The sequence below is a fragment of the Lathamus discolor genome, chromosome 11 (genome assembly GCF_037157495.1).
Source record: "Lathamus discolor isolate bLatDis1 chromosome 11, bLatDis1.hap1, whole genome shotgun sequence".
Lineage (NCBI taxonomy): Eukaryota > Metazoa > Chordata > Aves > Psittaciformes > Psittacidae > Lathamus > Lathamus discolor.
The window spans coordinates 2759116-2782267 of NC_088894.1; the positions used below are offsets into that span (position 1 = coordinate 2759116).

The 23152-nt window shown below is 40.1% G+C and overlaps 1 protein-coding gene across 3 annotated transcripts in view; it reads left to right on the forward strand.

Moving 5' to 3' along the window:
* The window catches only part of DIDO1 (death inducer-obliterator 1), a 55443-nt gene that overhangs the window by 2736 nt on the left and 29555 nt on the right, over positions 1–23152 (forward strand). The window contains exons 4-10 of one of the 3 annotated variants that reach the window (XM_065691701.1): positions 191–240; positions 13613–13802; positions 15385–15586; positions 17641–17751; positions 18090–18996; positions 19287–19605; positions 22534–22746. In XM_065691701.1, the coding sequence (XP_065547773.1) occupies positions 13635–13802; positions 15385–15586; positions 17641–17751; positions 18090–18996; positions 19287–19605; positions 22534–22746 (1920 nt within the window). In that variant the 5' untranslated portion in view covers positions 191–240; positions 13613–13634. Of the gene's footprint in view, positions 1–190; positions 241–1406; positions 1632–13612; positions 13803–15384; positions 15587–17640; positions 17752–18089; positions 18997–19286; positions 19606–22533; positions 22747–23152 lie in introns of those variants that run through there. The other 2 variants (XM_065691702.1, XM_065691703.1) reach the window with 2 other exon arrangements.

Sequence of the window (23152 nt, forward strand, 5' to 3'; positions counted from 1 at the left end):
AAGCCTCTTACCAAATATATGTAAGGGGAATGTAATACCTGTTTCACTGCTGGATCCCCTATCACAGGCATCCCCTTTTCACTGCTGGTGTGCAATTCCATGTTTTGCATGCTCCCTTTCCCTTGGTGTGTAATTCCTGGGTTTGAGCACTCCCTAGATGCTAAATTTGTCCATTAACAACATATTTTAGCTTTTCCCAGGGCATAAATCACAGCGCAGCTTGATCTACCAAATCATAAGGTATTTCCCTTCCATGTGCTTTTCATTTATTGTAGCTGCAGAACGAAAATCAAACTCTGCTTGTCTTTAATCATGGTGTCTTGTACTTTTGCACAGCAATCCATTGGGGGAGATTACTTCTTGGTGCTCCTGTGTAAAGTATTTATACCGCCCAGTTTTACAGATGAGAGAAAGGGGCTGACTGTGTTAATAGTACCTTTTCCAGCATTATTCTGAGCTTTTAGCACCAGAAGTCACTTGTATAGAATGTAGGCTTCTAAAAGATGCCAATTATTTGATGGAATCCTGTAATTCTACAGAATTCATGCAGTGTGTGTGTGTTTCCTCATGTTTTCATGCCTTAAATCCATTTTAGTAAACCCTGTACCTGTCTGTGATCCAGCTGAAATCAATGTTATCAACCCATGAGGAAAAATGTGCAGTACCAGGGCCAGTCAAAAAGGCAAAGCTCTCACTTCCGGCTGCCTGAAAGGCTCTTCAGGTGTCCAGGTCAGGCCTCAGGTGCTCCTGTAAACATCAGCACCCCTCACTGACTGTAAGCTGCGGGTCATTAGTATCACAAAGGATGGCAATAGAAACAAAGCATGTAAATGGGAATTAACTGTTTATAGGTATGTATAGCAGCTTGGATTCTGGAGAGTTTTTTGGGTAGCCTGACCCTTTTAAAAGCAAACCAACCTCCATGAGGTGGATGAGCTGATCACTGAACTTCCCTTCCTCAGCACTCCATAACCCAGACGCAGAGGAAAGCGGTACTGCAGCAATTGCTGTTTGACTCTTTAAAACAGGTAGAACAGGAATAAACCAAACCCCAACGGAGTACGCACAGGTGGGCAGCACGGAGCAGCTGGCTGCACGCAGGAGACGGGCTCCTCTGCCATGTTAATCCTGTCACGAAGCTGTGCCTCTCCTCCGGGAGGTCATTGCGAACAAAACGGTGTTTAGCGCTGCTCGTGTGCAGTTTTGCTCACGAATAAAGCCGGGGCTCTGTGAGGTAAGACCAGCCCGTATTTTAGCTATGCGAATCGGAAGCAGGCGTTGTTGATCCCGCACAATTGGCCTGCGGAGGAAGCGCTGAGGTGACCGAACCTTCCCGCACCCCGTGTGGGGAGCACGGGCGCGGCCGGCGGTAGGCGGGAAGCGCGGCCGGGGCTGCGTCCAACCCTCCCATTCGCCAGGGGGCGCGCGGGCGCGCCTCCACCCGAAGTCCTCCGGGAGCCGTGCGCAAAGCGAAGCGCTCTAGGCAAGCCGTTGGTCGCCATATCGGTCTCTATGGTAGCGGGGGAGGAGCGCCCCCGCCCAGCGCTCTGGCGCGGCGGCGAAGAGGAAATGGCGGCTCGGCTCGGTTGAGACCCGCGGCGGCAGCGAGACCCCCGCACCCCCTCCCCGCGGTGAGTGAGGGAAGGAGGGCGGCGAGCAGCCGGAGAACGCACCGGGACGGGAGGAGAAAGGGCAGCGGGGCCCGCCGCCGCGGCGGGGAGGTCGCGGCAAAGGGGCGGCCGCCTCCTCCGGGCCTGGACGCCTTTGGGCTCGGACTATAAAATGGAGGCGGGCGGGTGGTGCGGGTCAGGGCGGCCCCAGGGAGCCCGGCGCCGGGCGTCGCGGCCTGTTTTCAGGGGGACCGTCGGTGCGGCTGCAGGGCGCGGGCACGCCGGAGGCCTGGCCCCGTTCCAGAGGAGGTCGGCGACTCAATGCGGGGGCCCCGGAGGACGCTGAGAGCCGCCGCCCCGTAAGCGCATAACGTGGTTGGGCCGGAGCGGAGAGGACGCCCTCCCCGGGCGGAGCGGGCTGGAAGGCGGGATCCTCCATGTTGGGGGGGGAAAAAAAAGGAGAGGACGGGTGTGCTCTGAGGCGATCGACGCCATAACCAAGCTGACACCGGCGAGCTTCTCCGTAACGTCAGGACCGACTTTAACCGCCTTTCCCGTTCAGTTCCACCGTTGCCCTAGTACCGGATGCGGGGTCGTTGGGGCGGGGGTAGCGCACGCCGCTGGGAGCCCCGGAACTCAGTGCTGGGGCTGGGGGCTCTCGGAGGGTGGGCTTAGAGCTCACCTGCCCCGAGGTGATGGCTGTTATCTTTGAGCAATGGAGGCGATCTCCTTATTGGTGAGTTAAACAAGAAAAGTGGAACTTTATCACACTCCTTGTGGGGGAAAAGAGGAGGGGTTGGATTGTTAGGCGGTAGGGATTGTTGGCTGGCTTTAAATACTCAGTAAATACCCTGTCAATACCTATTCCCCATCCCTTGTGCTAATGTGCTGAAACACTGTCTCTTGGAGGTGATGGTAGTTTGGAGCTGCTCATTTGGCTTGCAAAAGCCGTTCTTTGATGCTGACCAAATATTGTTTCATACAATTAAGTAGTTTTCTGTGTATACCTCCAAGCGATAGCTATATTTTAGTAGTGGGTTAAGAAGATCTTACCGTTTTAGCTTGTCATTTTTAACTTGGAAAGAACCTTAAATCTTTTTAACGTGTTACAAAACGAATGTATGTTACAGTCTCCATGCTCTTTGTATGTTCAGTAATGCAAAACAGTGTAACATGCAGTTTTTTCTTGCATGTGCTTTCATGTTTTCCTTCTCGGAACTTCAGGGAGACAAAAAAATGCAGATTTCTTTTATTTAACTCAAAGGATGTATATAGTATTCCTGATTTCCCTGGTTATTCCCCCTCGATCTATTTAAGATTTTTTTTGCAGAAATAGCTCTTTTGAATACTGAATCAGCACAGCCTTGTTTAAGTAAATTCTTTGGCAGCTGCTACTCAGCTATATTTTCCTTTATTTGATGAGAATTTGCTTTTTTTGTCTTTCTGTTTTACCCAGTTTTCTCGTAAGTGGCAATTTGAATTGGTTTAGCTTCAACTGTGTCGTTGCTACTTCTACAAACAAAATATACAAGTTGTTCAAGCATTTTAATTGCTGGTCAATGACAAATAATAATGTGTAGTTACTGCACAAGTGTAGCACATACTGTGTTAATTGTAATAGATATTTTGGGTTGTGCTCCACTTTTATGTATGCCAGCTGCTTGTTACTGTTCTTTGACATTTGGAACTTTCTATAGGAATAAATATAGACATACACTCAAAATAGCTCTTCACTTGGGCCTTAAATTTATTTTTCCCTTGATGGCTGCATAAGCATTGCTCCAAAATGTGGTTTAATGCATTTTGGTGGAAGAATAAAGGCTCATGTTAACCTTCAGCCTACTGGGAGACCACATGACCCCAGTGATTTGCAAATCAAGTAATTGTTGATTTCAAGACCAGCATTTAAATAATGGGTTTTTTTTACAAAGTTTCTGTAGTATTCGCTTTTCTGAAGGTATTTATATTTTAGTTGATTTCTGTTGGTATGCAAATGAAGTTTGCAAATGCATGTACATGACAAAATATAGATCTTAAAACGGCTCAAATATAAAATGATAACATGTAATTCGCACATTATGTGTCTTTTGAGTTTAAAAGAACCCCAACCAACCAACCAACCCTGAAACTCCCGAAAGCTATGTTAATAGAATTGTCTGAGTCCATAGTACTAAATAGGAGTTTTTCAGTGTCTAGAAGACTCATCAAAAGGCAGTGTTTGTTCTACTTAATCCTTCTTCCTCACTAAGATTTTCTGGTAGTAGGTTATGTTTGTTTCCCACTTAAAATAGTAATTGTCTTCAGAGTTGTAACTTAAAACTGTAGTATTTTAATTCTGTACAGCAGGTGGGGAGAGGAAGGGCAAGGATTATAGGGGTTAGGCTGAGACTTTATCAAGTTTAACTGATAAAGATGGAAGAAGGGTCTGTACTAGATAAGAGTAAGATTAGGTGGTTGTGGTAATACCTATCTAAACTAGTATTATTCTCTGGTGCACTTTTCTCTGCCTAGTGTCATAGTGCCTCAAATAGTAGGACAGCGGTAGGAGATTTAGGGAGAGGATTTTAATATACGTAAGATTTAGCTAGTTTATGCAAGAGCTGGTTGTGCTTTTTGTGTGCTGTCAGGCCTGTCTCCTCACTAGGAGAATCTTCAACAACTGTGAGTTATGAGGGTTGTACTACTAAGTTTTTATCCAGTATAGCTTCTGAAATCAGTGAAAACTTCACCAGGTACTAATGGTGGTAGATGTCTTAAGCATTCATGGACTTTGAGGTTGAGAAAAATGTTAGATTTTCAGTTAGGGAGTAAGAAACAAAGATTAAATGTGCGTTATGTGTGTTCTCACAGTAAACGCCAACCAAAATTGAGAACTGAACTGTTTACTGCATTGTTAATAGCATGGGGGTGTGCTCTAGTTACTGTGCTTCACTAAATTTTGTAGATAAATTATTTTACTTCATTTAATGAAGCCTTTTTGTTAGAATAAGAATGAAAATGGTAGCTGCTTGTATTTTAGCTTACTTTTTACAAATGAAATAAGGGGAAAAGTATAAAGCCGCAAGATTTTTGTTTTTCTTCAACAGCTGTGCTGATGGAGTCAAATCATAATCCTGCAGTTGTTTTGAGTCCATTTCTGTATATACAGTTTTGACTGACAGCAAGAATTAGTCATGCCAGAAGATGCAGATTGTTTAATTAGAAACTAAGTACAACAGTTTAGGCTGTGTAGCTAGTTTATGTACAGTTGTAATGCCAGCTTGATAAAAAGCCTGTACAGCTTTACTAGTTGGTGTAAAACTGTTTGAAAAGGGGGATTTTTTAAGTACAGCGTAAGTATTCAAGCTGAAATCTGACAGTTGTAGGATTGTCATCTTACATGTTTAAATATGAACAAGCTTATGAGCTGCTGAAGAGTTAAACAGTGAGGTTCTCTGATTTAGCCCCAGTGTTCTGAATATTGTGTTACCAGTTAACAGCTGCTGAACTGTTGCTGTTCAGTTAACAGCAGTGTTCCTAACAGTCATGATGAAGAGCTTATTTCTTTGGTACTTAAGTGGATGAATGCCAGATTGTGTGAATCACCTTTCCAACGTGCTTTTTTTTTCCTGTGCAATTGCTGAAAATGTGTTTTCAGTGCTGCTGAAGAAGTTGGATTCAGTAGCAGACACTGAACATTACACATACATACTACTTATTTGACTAAAATATTTTCAGTCAAGGTGACAGTAAAGGAATGGTAAAGATACTGTGTCATGAGTTTACCCAATAACAGTCAGAGTTTGTAATTGACATTTCTGTTGCCTAAACTTAGAACCATGGCGTGTAAAACTGGCCTGTGCTGGGGCCTTTAAAAGGTTTGCTACACAGAGATGCTTATGTTTGTTTCTTTTAATCTAAGCTTGTGACCACAGACAGCTGCCTTTCTTCGTAATCTATATAAAGGGGGGAAAGAAAAAATCAGAGGTATCTACACTGCTTGTGATTCTGCTCACAATTTTTCCTAATGAGCAAAGTCTATTTGCTATCTCATTTTTGCTCATACTGTTCAGACCCCGAGAGCAGAAGTAAACCTGACCAAAAGTAAATAAATTTTATTTTGCTGTTTTTGGGTAAATTTTCATTGTTGGGGCAGATATGGGATTAGCTTGCTTGGAAGAATGTGAATAAAGACTTCAAGAAAGTATTACAGGAGTAGTAAAACAGCCAGTTGTCAATCTGTTAGTAAGCCAATAGAGTGTATGTGCTTAGTGTTTTAAGCACCCATGAAGCTCTGGGCTAGAAAATATCAGTGGCATGTGTATAATACTTTTCTTTCCTCTTAAAATTAGTTAGTATTTCCTCAAATGCAGAAAACAGTAATGTGAATTTTGTTCATTGAACATGATTATGGGCCTTTGGGTTGAAGGATGTGCATACTTTTAAGTGCTGTTACTAAAGCTATGTTAGTACAGTAGTCAGTTACAGTTCTTTTCCCAGTTACAGAGCTATGCTGGCAAAAGCTCTAAGACGTATGCAAATATTTTGCAATCTGTTTGCTAATGTAACTTTTTTCATTCAAGGAATTTGAATCAACTTTCAAAGTCTAGCTTTCTCCTGAGGTAAACTGCTGCCCTCCTTGGAAGGGCCTGTACTAGTGTGTTGCTGGAACTTTCTTATATGTGCAGCTGCACTGATAAATCACCATTGCACCAGGATAGTGCACACCTGATACCCCACCCTGCCAACAGTGACTGAGGTGAAAGTACAGGTTTGCAGGTGTAATCAACACTGATACAAGGCACTTGCACCAGCACAGCTCTGTTGTTAAGACGTTTTATCCCTTCACCTTGAGCAGTCGTGACAGTGAACATCTGTAGCGTAGGTATGATTATAGTCCTGTCTATCATTAAATAAAATTTTCATGTTTGCTAGATTTCTGGTAGACCTGCTGCTAAAGCGCCTCAAATGTTTCTATGAGAAATCACTATTTAGTTGTGGGAACTTCACTCTTGGTTCAAAGGAGCACTTTTTGCTCCTTATCCAGAATAAAATACACGTGTAATACTTGGTGCTGTCCTCATTCTGCTGCACTTTCTGCTGAGTGGTCATCCCTTCTTTCCTTTAATTTTTAATTCTGGCTCTTCTGATCCTCTATGATGCAATCTGAAATAGGATTTTTTTTTTTAAGGATTTTTTGCTTAAGAAGATGATTTTCTAGTCTGAAAGACACAAAAATAAACTCCAGAATGTGTGTATTCTATATAAATCAGAGAGCTGCTTCATGCACATTTGCTTGGAGACGTTACGTTCTGCGGAGCTGTTCATTGTCTTTTGTAACTGCTGCTGTGCACCAGTTGTCTGTATGTGCATGGTAGCGTGGCTCTATCACGCACATTAAATTCCACACTTTCAGGAGGTCCCTCATTCACTGCAAACATGCAGGGTTGCTGTCCTGTGTGTGCAGTTTTCCACCATGTGAGGCAGTGGCCTTCTTATGAGGCTTACATAAGGTAAGTGGGGAGCCTGACAGAAACCATGGAGAAGGATGATGGTGTATGTATTCATTTCATTTTAGAGAGGATTTATAGTAATGGGTTACTAAATACATTTTAATTTTTAAGGATTAATATCTTTATTATTTAAAGTACAGAGACCAAGTGATTGTATTTATAGTTTTTAAGGGAAGCTCTTTAGCTTCTTAAAATTAATCATTTGCTTAATGATTCTAAGAAGTAAGCTGTCAAGTTCATTTGCTGTGAAGTTTATTGTTGATTTAGACTGTTTCTTCAGTACCATTCTCAAGTGGAAGAAGGTGGTCTTGTGAAATCATAAATGTATTTGGTCTTATTTTTCGTGAGAGAGAAATCTGGAAGAGAATTGAACACTTGTTTCTGCATCTCTGGAAATAAAGAGTGATTGATGTTTGCATTTTAAATCTCAGTAGCTGATTGGCATCAGCACTGCGTATTGGTGGTACTTGGTATCATGTAAATGTGCACTTAATAGGTTCTCCTGTACCAAGATAGGACAAGTGTTTTGCACCATTTACTGGACATTTAAAGTAAGTTTTCAACACCAAATAAAAAAGCAGCTGCATTTAAAGTCAGAAAGCCTGCAAACCACAGAACATCATTGAAATGGTCAATCTGAGTTTTCAGGGGTGTCTGTTGGTAGAAGGGTGGTAGTGACAGACGTTACTGAGTTCCTTGTGAAACCACATCACAACACCACAGGGTCTTATGGTACCTTCAAAGATTTCTTGGTAAAATGCCAGGGAGATTGAGGAAGGGGGAGCCTCAAAAGAGGTGCAGAAGCCTCTGAATTAATGCCCCCAGCATTCCCCTGGGAGATCTGATCATGTCTGTGTGCTAAGGTGTCCCTGGAGAGCTTTTCCTCTGCATGAGAGACTCCTGCAATATGGGTACCATCATTTATCTCTACCATCTTCAGAGGATGCAGATTCTCTGTTGTCTGGTGCAGCCATATATATCCAGAGGGAGCCTTATCTCCCATGCCACTTCAGTCAGGTTTTCTCCATTACTTTTGGTAGGAGCTTAGATGGGGTACCACTGAACACAGAAAAATGAGGCTTTACAAGTGCTAGAACCTGTCTTTGTAAAGAGACGTGGGAAGGTGAGGGAAGCAGCAGGTCTGAGTGAAAGGATGGAATGTGAGACTCCACTGTAGATGTCAGTGGTGATATCCCTGACAAATTAATATCATGTGCATCTGGGGGCGAAATGCTATTCAGATACTAAAAGCTACCTTAAAACTAAATCCTGGTGATGATTTGTCCTAATCTGGCTCTGTAGCACTGTTAATATTTGCCTGAAATTAAAACTGCTTTATGCAGTATTTAAGAAGAGTGCACATTCCTTAAATTGGGATGGCTCATTTCTGAGGAATGTGGCGGTATTACTGAATTATGTATTACTGAATTATGTATTACTGAATCTACTTCATGCAAATTTCAAGGCTTCTTAGAGTGTGAAGTTTTTAAATGGCAATCATGTACTGACTCTGAATAGGAAGGAATTAACTGCCACTTGTTAGAGTTGTGGGTATATGAGATGGTGGATTTGTTTATAATCTTGGAACTAATGTAGTGTATTTAATGATCGTCAGCAGAGCAGTTACAGACCAGTAGTACAGTTCTTGTAGGATTTTTCTGTTATAGGTCTAACTGTAAGCATTGAAATACTTTGATTTTATGCAGATTCTATTTTTAACATGATCTTTCAAATGTAAGCAGGTTCTGATATAAAATCTTCGCATTTACCAGGGATGCTTGGACTCCTGACTTTGAACTGTGGCTTGCCTATAGCAGTCAAGTAGTGAGAGAGTGAATTATTTGGGGTGCAGGGAAGGAGTTCAGGATCACAATGATTTTCTTGCATGTCCGCTTATCTGTACTTTAGCCGTACAACTGCGGCCTCTCTCACTCTCTCTTGTCACAGCATTCCCATTTCACAACTTTCTGAAGGGTGTTTTCCTACTTTCAGAAGGAAGGTACTTAAATCAATAAACAATAGATACGTTATATATGAAAATAAAAGACTGTATGCTAGTTGTACTTGGTCATCTGATTTTTTTCTCACTTCTCATGTAAGTCAATTGCTCCTGCATCTCTCAGAGATGAACAGATGGAGGAGCTGCGCTGCAGCCTCGGCTGTACAGGGCTTCTCCAGTTCTAGTGCAGAATCTGCTTCCTGCTGGCCTTGGGGACAGTGGGTTGCACCTTTTGTCCATGTCTGAATGGAACTGCTCATTTATGTACAAAGTAGGTTTTGCCCTACTGGCTTCGTTTGGGCTGCTTTTGTAATGCTTGTTGATGCGAGGGATTAGTTTTGTCACTGCTCTGTCAAAAGTGCAGGTTTCCCAGATGTCATCTTTGATAAATAGGGATGCAAAGTAATTTTCAGTGGGATCAGTCTTCTGAGTGGGAATGGCATCAGCTAATCCATACCATCATTTCTTTGTTTGCATCAGGAATTACGTCCTTGCATGAGTTCTAAGTCAGTTGGTTTTTTTTTTTTCCATGTGATATTAACATATTTGTTTATTAGGAATTTTTTAACACTGGCCAAGCCCAGTTCATCTTTTATAGGGAATAAAATGTGCAAACAGTGTCGGTTGTGATTGGAATCACTGTTACAGCATTCTGGAAAGGATGTTTTCTGTCCTGTTTGTAACATCCTGCAGTTTCTTTGCTATTTAAGAAACCTGTCCTGGATAATTTGGCTCTAGCCAAATATGTTGTGCGTCAAGCCTTTTAATTCTGAAGAAACTCGAAGGAGTTATACCTAGAGGCCAGTGGCAGGTAATTCAAACTGAAGCTACTATGTTCGATACTGACATTGGTTGTGTCTGGACGTGGAGATGAAACTGGTAACTGATGTATGAGACCTGCTTTTGAAAGACAGAAGGTGTAAGACTCTTACACTTTGAATTTCAAGTGCAAACTGTGTTTGGTTCTCTTATTATAACCCTAGTTTGCAGAACCTTGTGTTGGTCATAGTGGTCTTTATTTCTGTCCTGTTGTTGGGCAGTGGCCATTGAATTTCCAAAATGTACCTAAAACATCAACTTGAGCTTCAGTAAGACATTCTTCTGTAGAGTTCTTAGGGTGACTTGGGAATAAGAGAACTAATAGGTGCCAGGTATTAATACTTGGACTGAAGTATTCCTGCAAGGTGCTTGTGTAACCTCTGAATAATGAGATACCAGCACTTGTGCAGGTTGCAGCAAACTGAGTATTGAAGAGTGCTGACATCCAGGAACATGGAATGAGGTGCAGCGTGTTTCATCATGAAGCTGTTGACAATGAGAATCAACATTCATGACAGGATAAAGATCATTGGTCTTTCATATAGGAACCTCAGAAAGCTAAATATAACTGCTGGTTAAGCAGAAACGGAGAGATTTACTCTCAATTCTGACAGGTTATTTTTGTCTCAGTCTTCAGATAAAGGTGAAATTATTTCTTTTGGGTTTTTGGTTTTTTTTTAGTGCATGTTAAAAGGTTTTATTACTAAGCTGTCTTTCAAGATCCTTTTTTAGAGTGAAGTCTTCCCAGTTAACTGAGGCAGGAATTCTTAATGCAGTTAAAATAGTAAGTTCTAGAAAAGACTAAATCTTTCTGCAGTCAGTGGAGCCACTGAATGTCTTATTACCTGATAAGGGAAATGAGAGAAAAAATAACAGTGGAGACACTGCCTGAATGGGTATTTGTTGGCAACTTGTTGAATTGGCCTTTGTCTAAAAATACAAACACAAGAAGAATGGGAAATGTTGACGTTCTTTAAAAGCTTTTCTCTGTCATCATCAGCTTAAGATGTTATATTGAGGTGTCTTAAAAAGGACTTAATGAAGTCAGCATCAGCAGATCCAAGTGTCTCTGAGCTGCATGTCCTGCAGTTAACACCTCTCAGTCCTGTATTACTGGCATGGAAAATGGCTCTTTTGTCTGAGATTTGTATGAGCTGTTGGCTTACAGAGATGGCAGTAGATAGCAGTATGCTTTTCTTGAGGGTTTGTCTGAATGGGAGAGGGATAAAGAAAAACAGAGTGAGATTACAAGTTTTTTGTTGTTGATGTTTAAGAAAGGATAGATTTTTAATGAACAAGTGGCATTGCAATAGCAGGATTTGGGATTCGGGAATATCTTTTCTGTCTCATGTTAAATTAGCTGCTGAGAACTCCTCTGGAATTTCTTCAAGGCATATTTACTTAACACCCCACAGGTTTACAGGGATACTTGATGTGGGTGATGGCCCCTGTCATCTTAGAGAGTGGGCAGCCCTGGGGTTTTGGATTTGTCATTGGTTGAGAATAGTTGACTGTGTTGGAATTAAAAGTTTGTGATAGTTTTTTCCTGAGTAGGATACTTTGATTCTTCAGCTGCTTCTGTACTGTAGGTCCCGAATGAATTCAAGTGCTTAACTTGTTCTGAGAAAACCCAAACATTTTATCTACAAAACAGTGGGGAGGAAGGGAAACCCAGAATGTCATATTGGCTGAATATTCTGTCTGAAGATACTGTGCCGCAACTTTATGTTCCACTTCTGATAAGTGACTGTTCCGTTTCACTGGAATGCTCCCGTTATTACAGTTTGTAAGACTAAAACAGAACCTTGAGGAGGCAGTTGAAATCCTGTTGGCTGAGATCTGATGGGCACATGCTACGTGGATGATGGTGTGCACGTGTTGAATGAGATGGCAGCATGGTGCTACACCAGCTCAGCCTGCTTGAGAGGATCGTGTTCTCCATCCCTGTTCTTGAATGTCTTTATGCTGGTTCTAATGATCATTATTTTTATCCTTTGGCTCATTCTTTGGCAGGTTCATTTTCTGCTGAATTCATAAGCTGTTTGCTAAGGAGCCTGATAACTGTGTCAGAGCTGTGTGTGGTGGATGTGGCATAGACCATGTAACTGAGCACAGGAGAAGGGAGCGGGACAGTAGCAGCCCAAGTAGTGTCAGGGCTGTATTTTATTCTTTGTAGTTCATAAATATGGATTTAATAAGTACTGTGAATCCTCTGTTTAATGAGGACCTGCTGCCTATCTTGTGTAACCATTTAAATCAAGCTAGGGCTTGTATTGGCAAAGCTTGCTTCATCTGTAAGGGGAGAAGGGAATTTTCATGTAAGAAACTCTTGATTTATGTTTCTAACTTCCCTTAATAGTTGCTCTTAAAAGCTTATGCATTTTCATTGTAGCAATTGCTTACCACAGAGGTTGTTAACCAAAGCAAACCCTGAGGTTTTTGTTAGGCAACAGTATATCTGTTTGATATTATTTTGCCTTTCTGTACTGTCATTTGCAGAGATCCTTGCATTATTTTTCAGAGGTATATAGTATCCTTTCTAAAAGAGATGGGGCAGAAAGGCAGGGTGATGCTGATGGTAATTGGCCATTAGGGGAACTACAAGGGTTTTCAGTTTCTGAACATGCAGTTTCAGAAATGTGATTACTGTATTAGGAGGTAGAAGATTAATTTCATCACAAAGGATCTTCAGCTCCTTTAAAACAAGATAACTAGTTTGCTGCTTCAGCTTAGGTTTCTATCAGAATCTCAACTGCAATTGAATAGTGAACTTGAGAACAAAATGAGCAAAAAATCGTACTGAGTTTGGAAGAGAAGCAAAAATTTGAAGACTTCCAACGTTGCCTTGCATTGCAAGTAAATATTTTTGCAGCCAGTTAGAACGTTTGAAGTGCAAATTATAATTGAGTTAAGGCTTTGTACTTTCATATGTTGATAATACTTGATTTTTCAGCTTCTTCTAGTCATTTAAGTGTATTAAAATGCAGTTTTGTAAAAGCAGATTTATGTAAAGTAAGCTTGAATCCTCCTCTGTTTTTAATGAAGAAAAATAATTTGGACCAAATGAGGGAGGAATAAATGGAGACACTGGTAATAAGGAACAACCAAGAGTGTTACAGCAAATGCAGGGGACTGTAATTGTAGTGTTTTAAGTGTACTGAATTTTTATACCTTTCAAATTTGATTATTTTCAAATAACAGTTCTATTGAAGTTTTTTCTATAGGTAGTAATAATGCAATAACATCTGCTAATGCAAACCAGCATGCATAGAATCTCTTGGTTTTCAGTTATTACTTGTGTTGAAAATGCTATTTCATGTTAAATCAGAGCTGTACACTGCAGTGTGCAGCTTTGCCACTGGGTGGGGTATGAGTACTGTTGTATAAAGGATTGCTTTCAACGAGCCAGAACTTCTCCTGAGAAGAGAGGAGGATCCCAGTTCCGCGTTGGGGATTCTTTAGTGGTATCAGCTCTGCAGCTCAAATGTAATTGTAAAGGGCGCATTGAACGCAAGACCTTGAATGCACCAATACATAATTGTGCACTGTGAAGGCAATCCTTTGGACTTTCAAATGTTACTGGATAAGTTACTCATAGGATGCACTTTTTTTTGCCTGTTTCAGAGTTTGTTTCATAGTTTAATATTAGAGCTGAACAAGAAGTTTTTAGCTGACTTTCCCTCTTCCCATAGGCCTGTCACTTAAAAAAATTGCATGATGTGTGATCAGTTGGAGATTCTGAACAGGGAGATTGAGAGGTTATTGCAGAACAGCAGCGTGGAAGAAGACGCTTTAAACTCAGACTGTCTTCAGCCATCAGTGACTGATTCCCTGGATATAATCACTGATCCAGACAATGAAGCAAAATATTTATTAGAGCAGGTATTCAATGCCATGAGATAACAGCACCAGGGTCTTTAAAAGTAGCTTATTCTGTTGCCTTCTTTTTGTTGTTTAATTGTTTCCTTCTCTCTCTGGAGTGGGAACAGTTGGCTGAGGGAAAGAATGTTGATAATGTACATAATCCCCTATGGAGAAGGTCCAGGGGAAGGAAGTTCTGATGTGGATCTAGCTACAGACCCATGATGTTTTTCTTAATTCTTCTTTGCCACAGTCATGCAAATTCTGAGGTTTGCTGTTCGTGAAATAATAAAGTGATCCACTGATGGAAATCAGATTTGGGAGGGATTTGTCTTTTCCCCTCTCTTTATTTCTGGGACAGTGACATGGCATTGGAGAACAGCTGGAGACAATCATTGCTTAGGAAATAAATAGTATTCCTAAACAGCAAAGATGCTTTAAGAGTTGGGGGCTTGGCAGATTTGGAGAGGGGAAAAAAATGTCCCTTAAAAAGAAATGACTGTGTATTGGCATGTCTGTGAAGGATTATCTCATCTGTTCTTAAACTCTCCCAGTTTTTACACCTTTGAAAGTTACTAATGTTTTAGTCATTTCCTGCACCTTCTGTGGCAGTTCTGCGTCTTTTAATGGCAGAACACAACATGCAGACTCTGTCCAGTATTGCTCTTTTGTTCTCACTAGTATTTTAGAGGCCAGTTCAAAAGTGACATTTTCTATCCTGTCCATCTGGTCCTCCTTTTCCTCCCAGATTCTTTTCCAGTGTTCTTGTAGTTTGGTAGACTACCTTGGGTTAAATCCTACTCATTATCCAAGCTCACCTGCTTGGAAGCAGGCAGTCAGTGTTGATGTTGCATTGCCATTCTGCACATCAGTTGGGACCCCTGGACTAGCCATTTGCTCTTGTTCAGGTGCTTTAAAGGAATTCCTTGTGATTTTGAGATGGTTCCCAATGGTTGCTTTTTGGGAAGCCTTATTGTTACTGATAGAATCTGCTGTCCTTGAAATAAAGCTTCTGAGATGTTCTGTATTGCAAAGCTTACTTGTGAAAAGAACAGTAATAAGGAATATTCTTCTTTAATTCTGAAGCTCAACTATAAATTTTTAGTACTTTTCTTACAAAATCACCAAGTAGTCACTTGGATTTAAATCCTCAAAGCTGCAGGTGTCTTTTGCAGATGTCTTTAGTATAAACTGATAAATCTTCCCTACTGTAACCTTGAGCATGCTGATAGGGTTTAAAAGCATTTCTGCAGTTTCATTGCACACTACTGAATTTCACTCTTGGAATGCTTTTAAACTCTGTAAATGGATAGACTTGTTGATTACAGTTTGTTGCCATTCTGGAAGCCTAATGGGATCTAATCGAATTTGTAACAGTACAGTCATATTTGGTATTTATTTCAGAGGTCTCAGCTGGTGGAGATGGTATTGGTTTACTTGGACTTTTCATTCCAGTTTCTCTGTCTTTTGGAGAGCAGAAAACTCTAAAGAAGGTGATAAAATGAGTGATAGAGGCAAAACAGTTCCAAATTTATGTAAAAAATAGCAAGATCAGTTCATAAATACATCGGTGCCTGATTTTGTTTCTTTTTTTCCCCCCCAGGAGGCAGCAGGAAAAGGAGAATTTCTAGGATTTGGTCCTGCTGACAGCTCAGAGACTCCATCTGGCACCTCAGAATCGGGGAATTCAGCATGTGCTGGAGGGATAATGCTGAATGATTCTGATCCTTTGCTGCCCTCCTCTGGCTCTGCTTTTCGTTCAGCTCTGCAGGGAGAAACCATTCAAACCTCTAATGCTGTGTCAGGTAAAGCATATAGAGGACATAGAAGAGACTTCTTAGTTCTTTACTTTCTATCTGGAATTTAAATCTCAGGATTTGGATACCTCTTCTTGTAGCTTTTAACATTTCTTCATCTTTCAAGGTAAACAAAGTTGTAATCTTGAACTGTTTTGGCTTATTCCCTTCTGTTGCAGCCTTTTTCTGATATGAATATAATTTTAGTAGTGCTTATAAAAAAAAAACTATACTTAGTGATGTGTTTTACAGGGAAACTTAATGAAATTTCCCACTGGATTGAAGCAGTTTCAGATTTTGACCTGTGTCCTGGAGGCTTAAAATTCACTTTTTATTCTGGATGCTATGCTAAAAGTAATAAGTTACTATTAAATGGATGTTCTGGAGTCTGCTGCTTTTACAGCAACATTTATAGTATCTCACTGAAATGACTTTTAAGTTACAACTTAAGTGTTAATTATTTTAACCTATTTGCATGAATGTTGATGTTTCTGTAGTGCTGACAAGTTAATATTTCTATTGTAGCATTGTTAAATATAGTGCTAGAAAGCAGAGGAATTTCACTATAGAGAGATGGTGTTGGATAAGGCAAAACAATAAAGCAGCTGTTGCAGTATGTGCAATAAAGAGGCATTTATCACCAGTGCACACTGCAAGATTGGGAAAAGCTTACTAAAGGATGTCTGTGAAAACATGTAGGTGTAATATGTGCAGTTGTTAATGTTGCCTTTTGGCTATCCTGTGCAGCTCTTGAGCCAGGAATACTCATGTAACTACTCCAAAAACACTCCTGGGGGAGAGCTGGGGGATGTTTGTTGTTTTTTAAAGTTCTGTTTCTGTTTACCCAGTTCAGGGTATACTTACTACTGCATAGTATAGTTTCGCATGAGCAGTGTAATTGCAATGACTGCAAAATACAGTTTCTGCACTCATTGAGGAGAGTATTTATATGGCATGCAACTCATTTAAAGTAGTGCACCATGATGTAATACAAACTTCAATCCATGGTTATGTTATTCCTGAATTACTCAGAATGCAGCCTCAGATCTTGTATTTCTTCCTGTTATTTGCTTCTCTTGAATAAGAGAGTCTCCTGGTACACTGGGAAAGACTTTAGAGTTAAAAACGGGTTCGTGATTGTCAGCACAGTTGCTTTCTTTTTCCTTATGGCTCATTGGTCATTCCTGCAGATCATACAGGCTGAAAACCTTTTTGCAAATAACCATGGCAAGGAGCAGCCTTTCTGCGATTTCATTCTACACAGGCTTTTATATTTGAGAATATTTCTGAGTTGTTCTTGTCTATATAATTTTTTCTATCCAAATAAACGTTGCCAGAGAAATAACAAAGGGAAAGCGTGTTGCCTTATCCTGAATACACACCAGTGTTTCCAAAACAACTGAAAAATAGCAGCTAAACTATTAGCCAGGATACAGACTTGGTTTATTTTACCAAGGAAGACTGGAGGATTTCTCTGTTTTTTTCATTTTCTTTAAAATCCAAAACCTCATTTATTCTTTGGCTCTGTGTTCCCTAAACAGCAGTGCCTTTAAACTGATGGGTGTTTCTACCTTGTTTCTTACCTCCTGTAAGTAATCAGCAGAAAATAATACTGGTATCAAATGCCATCCTCACCTTTGAAGCAGTAACTCTGCCTGTACTGTCTGTTTGGATGACTCCTTTTTCTGTTCTTTGGTCTTTCACACTACTGCTTACGTGATTCCTGTGTCCACATAAGGAGTGGAACTGCTGGAGGTTTTTCCCCAGACTCCAGGGAAGCAATTCATACCATTGAGAAGTATTAGAAAATATCAAGAGATATCAGAAGTCCTAAGGCTGTTTAATAAAATATGTCAGTATAGTGTCCAGACCCATATATTCAGCTAAGTACTTTGAAGGGATTCAGTCAACTTTTTGTTGCTATTCAGTGACTGTTAGTGGCTTGAAATTTGAGGTAACTATTTGTTACAATAACAATATGTAGATTACATCAGAATATGTAATAATTACTTAAGCTACGAGTATTTTTGAATCTGAGTTTTGAACCTTATGTTTTTCTTCAGCATTTCAGGGTGTGGACAGTGGTGACCATACTATGGAACAAGCTGTAAGTTCACAGCCAGTGTCATTAGAATCTGAATCTAATACTGACAACATGGAAAATAGTTCTCCTGGTAAGATTTATTCCTTTTACATTAAGCAGAAAATGTGCTTTTTTGTCTGGTGTGTGTGTGTGTGTGTGTGTGTGCATATATATATGTGAATATATATGTATTTTTAAGTAACAGAAGCGTTTGTAACAGCTGGGTTATGTTGGCACAGTATTCAGTGAGGCACTTAATTGCTGCTGTTGTATTACATTGACTATAAAGCATTTTATCTGTTTTCAGGGACATAGAATGAGATAAAAAGATACATTATCACAAAGAAAACATACTATGTTGAAAAAAAACTTCTTAAGAAATAACATCTTTCTTCACCACCAGTTTAATACCTGTTCATTTGTGTTTAGCATCAGTTGTGGATGAAAAAGGTGAGCAAAGCAATGAGGAAGAACAAAAATCTATCAAGCCTACAAGTAAAGAGTTCAGGAAAACCTGGGGGTTTCGAAGGACCACAATTGCTAAGCGAGAAGGTGTAGGAGATACAGATATGGACTCCAGTGAGCAACAGCCCCAGCAACAGCAAGGCTTAAACCTCAGGAGAAGTGGACGGCAACCAAAGAGAACAGAAAGAGTAGAAGAATTTCTTACCACAGTACGACGCCGAGGAAGGAGGAGTATTCCTACTACTCTAGAGGATTCAAGTGAAGCAGCATCTTGTCCAGCTACAGATGCTGAAACTGCTTCAGAAGATAGTGTAGAGAGCACTCCAGATGCAAAACCTTTAACTCGGAGGCTTGGCCTTAGGAGCAGTAAGGATCAGAAAGACTCTAAAACGAGACATACAAAAGAAGAAGAGGAGGAGGAGGAAGACGAGGAAGAAGAGGAAGATGATACTTCTGATAGTGATAGTGATGGGTTAACACTAAAGGAACTACAGAATCGACTAAGAAAGAAGCGTGTTGAACAGAAACCTGTGCAGCTGACAATAAAGGATATACAGAAACGCTTTGGGAAAAGAAACGCAGAACAGAATCCTACAGAAACTGGTGATGTCCAACCTGAAAAAGAAGTTGAGCCTGAGTTGACTGTCAAAGAAGAGCCTGAGACTGTAGACAGCACTGAGATTGCAAGTCAGGTGGTTGTGTCTGAAGAAGACACTGAAGATCTTGAGCTTCAGAAGGAGGCAAAGCCTGCTGTTGCTGCAAAAGGGAACACAGATGAAGAACCTGAGGAACAGCCCAAAAGCAAACCTGAGTCTGAGATTTATGACCCGAATGCACTGTATTGTATTTGTCGTCAGCCTCACAACAACAGGTAGGCAAAGGTTTCAAGTAAGATCACAGAGCAAGTAGTTGGAATTTTTCTTTGATGAAAAATGAAACCAAATGCTCACTTTTTGAGTGTAAGTAAATGAGCTCTTGGGTTTGTTTGAAGTTTTGGGGGCAGTTTATTCAGTATTTTAAAGAGGGGATAAATGGATATGGAAGTGACGCAGAACAGTGTACTGGTACTTTATGGGGTACTTAAGATCTGCTTGAAATACCTGTAGAGCTTTAATTGCCTTTTCATAATGTTTTACTGTTCCTTGTTCATTTTATTTCCAGGTTTATGATTTGTTGTGATAGATGTGAGGAATGGTTTCATGGTGACTGCGTGGGTATTTCTGAGGCTCGAGGGCGGTTGTTGGAAAGGAATGGGGAGGACTATATCTGTCCGAACTGCACCATTCTACAGGGACAGGATGAGCCTATTTCAGAAATGGACCAGCAGGAAGCTAACGCTGGGCAAGTAAATGTGGATGGCACAGAATTCACAAGCATAGGAACAATTGAGCAAAAATCTGTTGAGGACCAAGGAATCAAGGGTAGGATTGAAAAAGCTGCAAATCCAAGTGGGAAGAAAAAACTAAAGATCTTTCAACCTGTAAGTATTTTAGTAGTTTCTTACTTTCCATGCCTCACTGAGTATGTTGAGACAACGGCTTACTTGTGTGGCTGTAAATCTGTCTTGGGTTTTTTAAAAAGCTTAATATGAAGCTGAACAGCTCACTAAATATTACTGGGTATCCATAGTTCTGTCAGGTCAGGAACTAAAACTAAAAGTGTTATTTTGATTTGGGGATTTAAAAGTTTAATGTAGGCATAAGGAAGTGCTTTGTGCAGTTCTGACTTTTTGAAATATTGTTTTGGAAGTAAAATAATACGGTGACATTTTAAGAAAAATACTAAAATTCTGGACTGAGTTATACTATATATATATATACACTTTAAAATAATTAATTTTGGACGTTTTCAATGATAGTGAAACTTTTTACTGAACACTGACAAGTGTCTGTTGGAGTTAATTCCAGCTGTACTTTCTCTATACATCCAGTTAGTCTCTGAAGTTCTGACTTCTGTCTTGGTGCTGCTTCTTCACGTTATTAGTACGTAGAAAAATGTTCTATACAGCCTTTTTAACATGAAACTGTGTATTTTGAACTATTGCAAATTCCGCCATTAAATAGAAATACAAAATCTTGTTCCATGCCCAGTTCAAAATCCAGGCAAAGAGTACTGAGCTTCTTCAGCTCGATGTATGCAGACGTAAAAATGTCATGCTATGGGAGTCATCTTAGTCAGGCCTAAACTACTGTAGTAATGCCAAGTCTTGAACATTTTCCTTTTCTCACTGTGCCTTTAAGAGCATGTTTAATGTCATTGCTGTTAGAATGCTACAGCTATCTCTGTAATTTTTTCCGATATGAATTTATTCTTTTACACGTGTTCTTGAAACATTGAAATCATCCCTAGAATTAAGTATGACAAGTGTGAGTAAGCATCTCTGGAGGAATCTTTTTGTTTTAGTACATTTTTTACAAAACGTTTATGGAACACTTTTAGTCAATTTAAATAGCAGAGCTGTCTGTATTAGTGTAGTGGGGATAATGTATAGATGAGAAGTTTGAGCTTAATGTATGTGTTTACTATTTTACTGTGTGCAGAAAACAGTATTTTTCTCTCAAATGTTTTCAGATACTTTGCACACAAAAACATTTTTGCAAGTCCAGTTCTCTTGTTTTGGACTACATTTCACTGGTGGTCTTAGTATTAAGTTCAGCATCTGGGTATCACCAGTTACTCTCTGGCATTAGCATGCTAACAAGTTACTTGAATGTGTTAAGCATCTCTCATTTAATGAAAGAAAAACCATAATTATTATCAACTTATTGCCTCTTTTGGAAGAGCTGCTTATATTTCAGGTGTTCTTTTGGCCTTTGGAAATGGAATAGAACTGCTGTACTGGTGTTTGCCAGGGGGTACCATGTCTTGAGGGAACTGAACAGTCAAATCTGATCATTTTTTAGCCCATGTTATCCCTCATACCTCAGTTAAGATCCCTCCCTGGCTTGGATAAACAAGCACTGCTCTCCCTCTAGAGAATTCCCCGCCCATTCTAGGCAAAAAGCTCATTTCATATGTTAATGTGCTGAAATCATTAACAGTGACTGAACTGTCTCATTATTCACTTTACCTGTTTTCTTGCACCACTGTTATAAGCACTTTGAGAAGGACTTCTTTTTGGTGCTGTGCGTGAGCACCTATAGCTGCAGAGGTCTGGGTTGTGATTAAAACTAGAAATTGTATGAGTACAGACATCAGCACTGCAGATCTTGTCATCATCTGAGAAAATGCCCTGAATTAGAAATGACAGCTCAGTTAACCTGAAGTTTGAGGTGCTTTTTAGGTAATGTGAGTTGTTACTTCTTTCTTGTACTTCACAGTTTATTTTGTACATGATGGAAGAGTACTCTAAAGCATAAGCGTAATTTTTAAGGGAAAACTCCTAAACTGAGGTTTTACTAGGTTGCAGCAGATAATGCTGTTATAATAACTTCTGATAAGGGGAAAAGCTATCAAATTATATAAATTTTTTACTGGAAATATTCCTGAAAACCTTCCTTTTGGTAATTACACATTGCAGTTTATTGATGGGGAGGGGCTGTGTTAGAACTAGCGTAGTGCTGAGTGTTAGGTCAGTTGTATAACATTTTTAGGAGCAGTCTAGAAGAGTGAGACTAGAGACCTAATACCTGGAGGTGATATAGTGGAGCCTTAAGAGCTATCAAATATTTCTACACTTTGACCTAACGTACTCTTGTTTTCAAGGAATGTGCTATTTTCTACATTTAACATCTGAAGTGGAAGTGTTTAGTATGTAACACATCAGTGTAAATGGAGAGTAATTGTGAAGCAGAAGGGAATAAAGATTGCATAGGCAAACTTCTCCATGTGTAAGAAGTTTAGGCTATGGAAAATTGGGAGAATGGTTGTATTTATGTAAGCTGGAGACTTCTGAAATGAAAACTGGTAAATCTAAAACCTCCAAGAGCAAGAATTATTTGTACACCTGAAAAGCTGAGTCCTTCCTTTTGCGTGTGTGCATGGTTGAGGGCAGTGGCTGATGGTGTTATGCAAGTAAAATGTGTTTTAGAAACCTTGCTCTTGAGAAAGCAGCTCTGCATTATTAAAGAGATTAATCACATGATACAGAGGATCAGAAAAAAGAATGTGTGTGCTTATGGCATCTGAAAATGTAGGAAATGAGCCTCCCTTGGGTCACTGCTGGCAGACCAGCCACTTGAAAACAACACATTCTGAAAACAGTGTGTTATGGGAGGGAGATTCTTATATTTGTATGTGGTGTTTCTCTTACACCATGAATGAAAGTTGCTTTCACGCTGGCAGTTGTGCAAGTCACAGTCGTAGTTGTGGTCTGTGCATACGCCATGTAAGCATTTCTTAATGCTACAAAGGTATGTTTCTGTCACTTCCTCTTTGAAGTTTGAACTCACTCCATTTCAATCCATAGGTAATTGACGCTCCTGGTGCATCCAAGTGCATTGGTCCTGGCTGTTTTAATTTGGCTCAGCCTGATTCTGTGTATTGCAGCAATGACTGCATTCTCAAACATGCTGCAGCCACCATGAAGTTTTTAAGTTCTGGCAAAGATGCCAAACCAAAACCTAAAGAGAAGATCAAACCGAAACCCGACAAACCTGGCATGCCAAAATCTCAGCTGCAGGTAAGCTTATGTTCATGATCTCTGTTTCTTGCATGGGCCATCTAGATGGCAGCATAGGTTTGGGGTTCTTTTGGAGAATTTTAGTTAATTCAAAATTGCTGTTGATTGTGAACTAATGTGGCTGCATCGTATATGTGCTTTGGGAAGGAAAAAGATTAAAGCCTTCTCTTTTCCCTTTTGAAAATGCTACAGAATGGGCAGTATTTCTGCAAAGAGATACCACCACCTCACCCCCGTCATACTGATAGTACTCTTCTTTTGAGGTGGTGTCTTACTATTGCCTTTTCCTGTAGTCAGTGTATATTTCAAGTGTTTTTACAGGAGTTCACTATAAAAGAAATCTGTGTACATGTATGTGACTGTATCTCTGCTTGTTTGTAAAGTGCACCTGATGATTATTACTAAC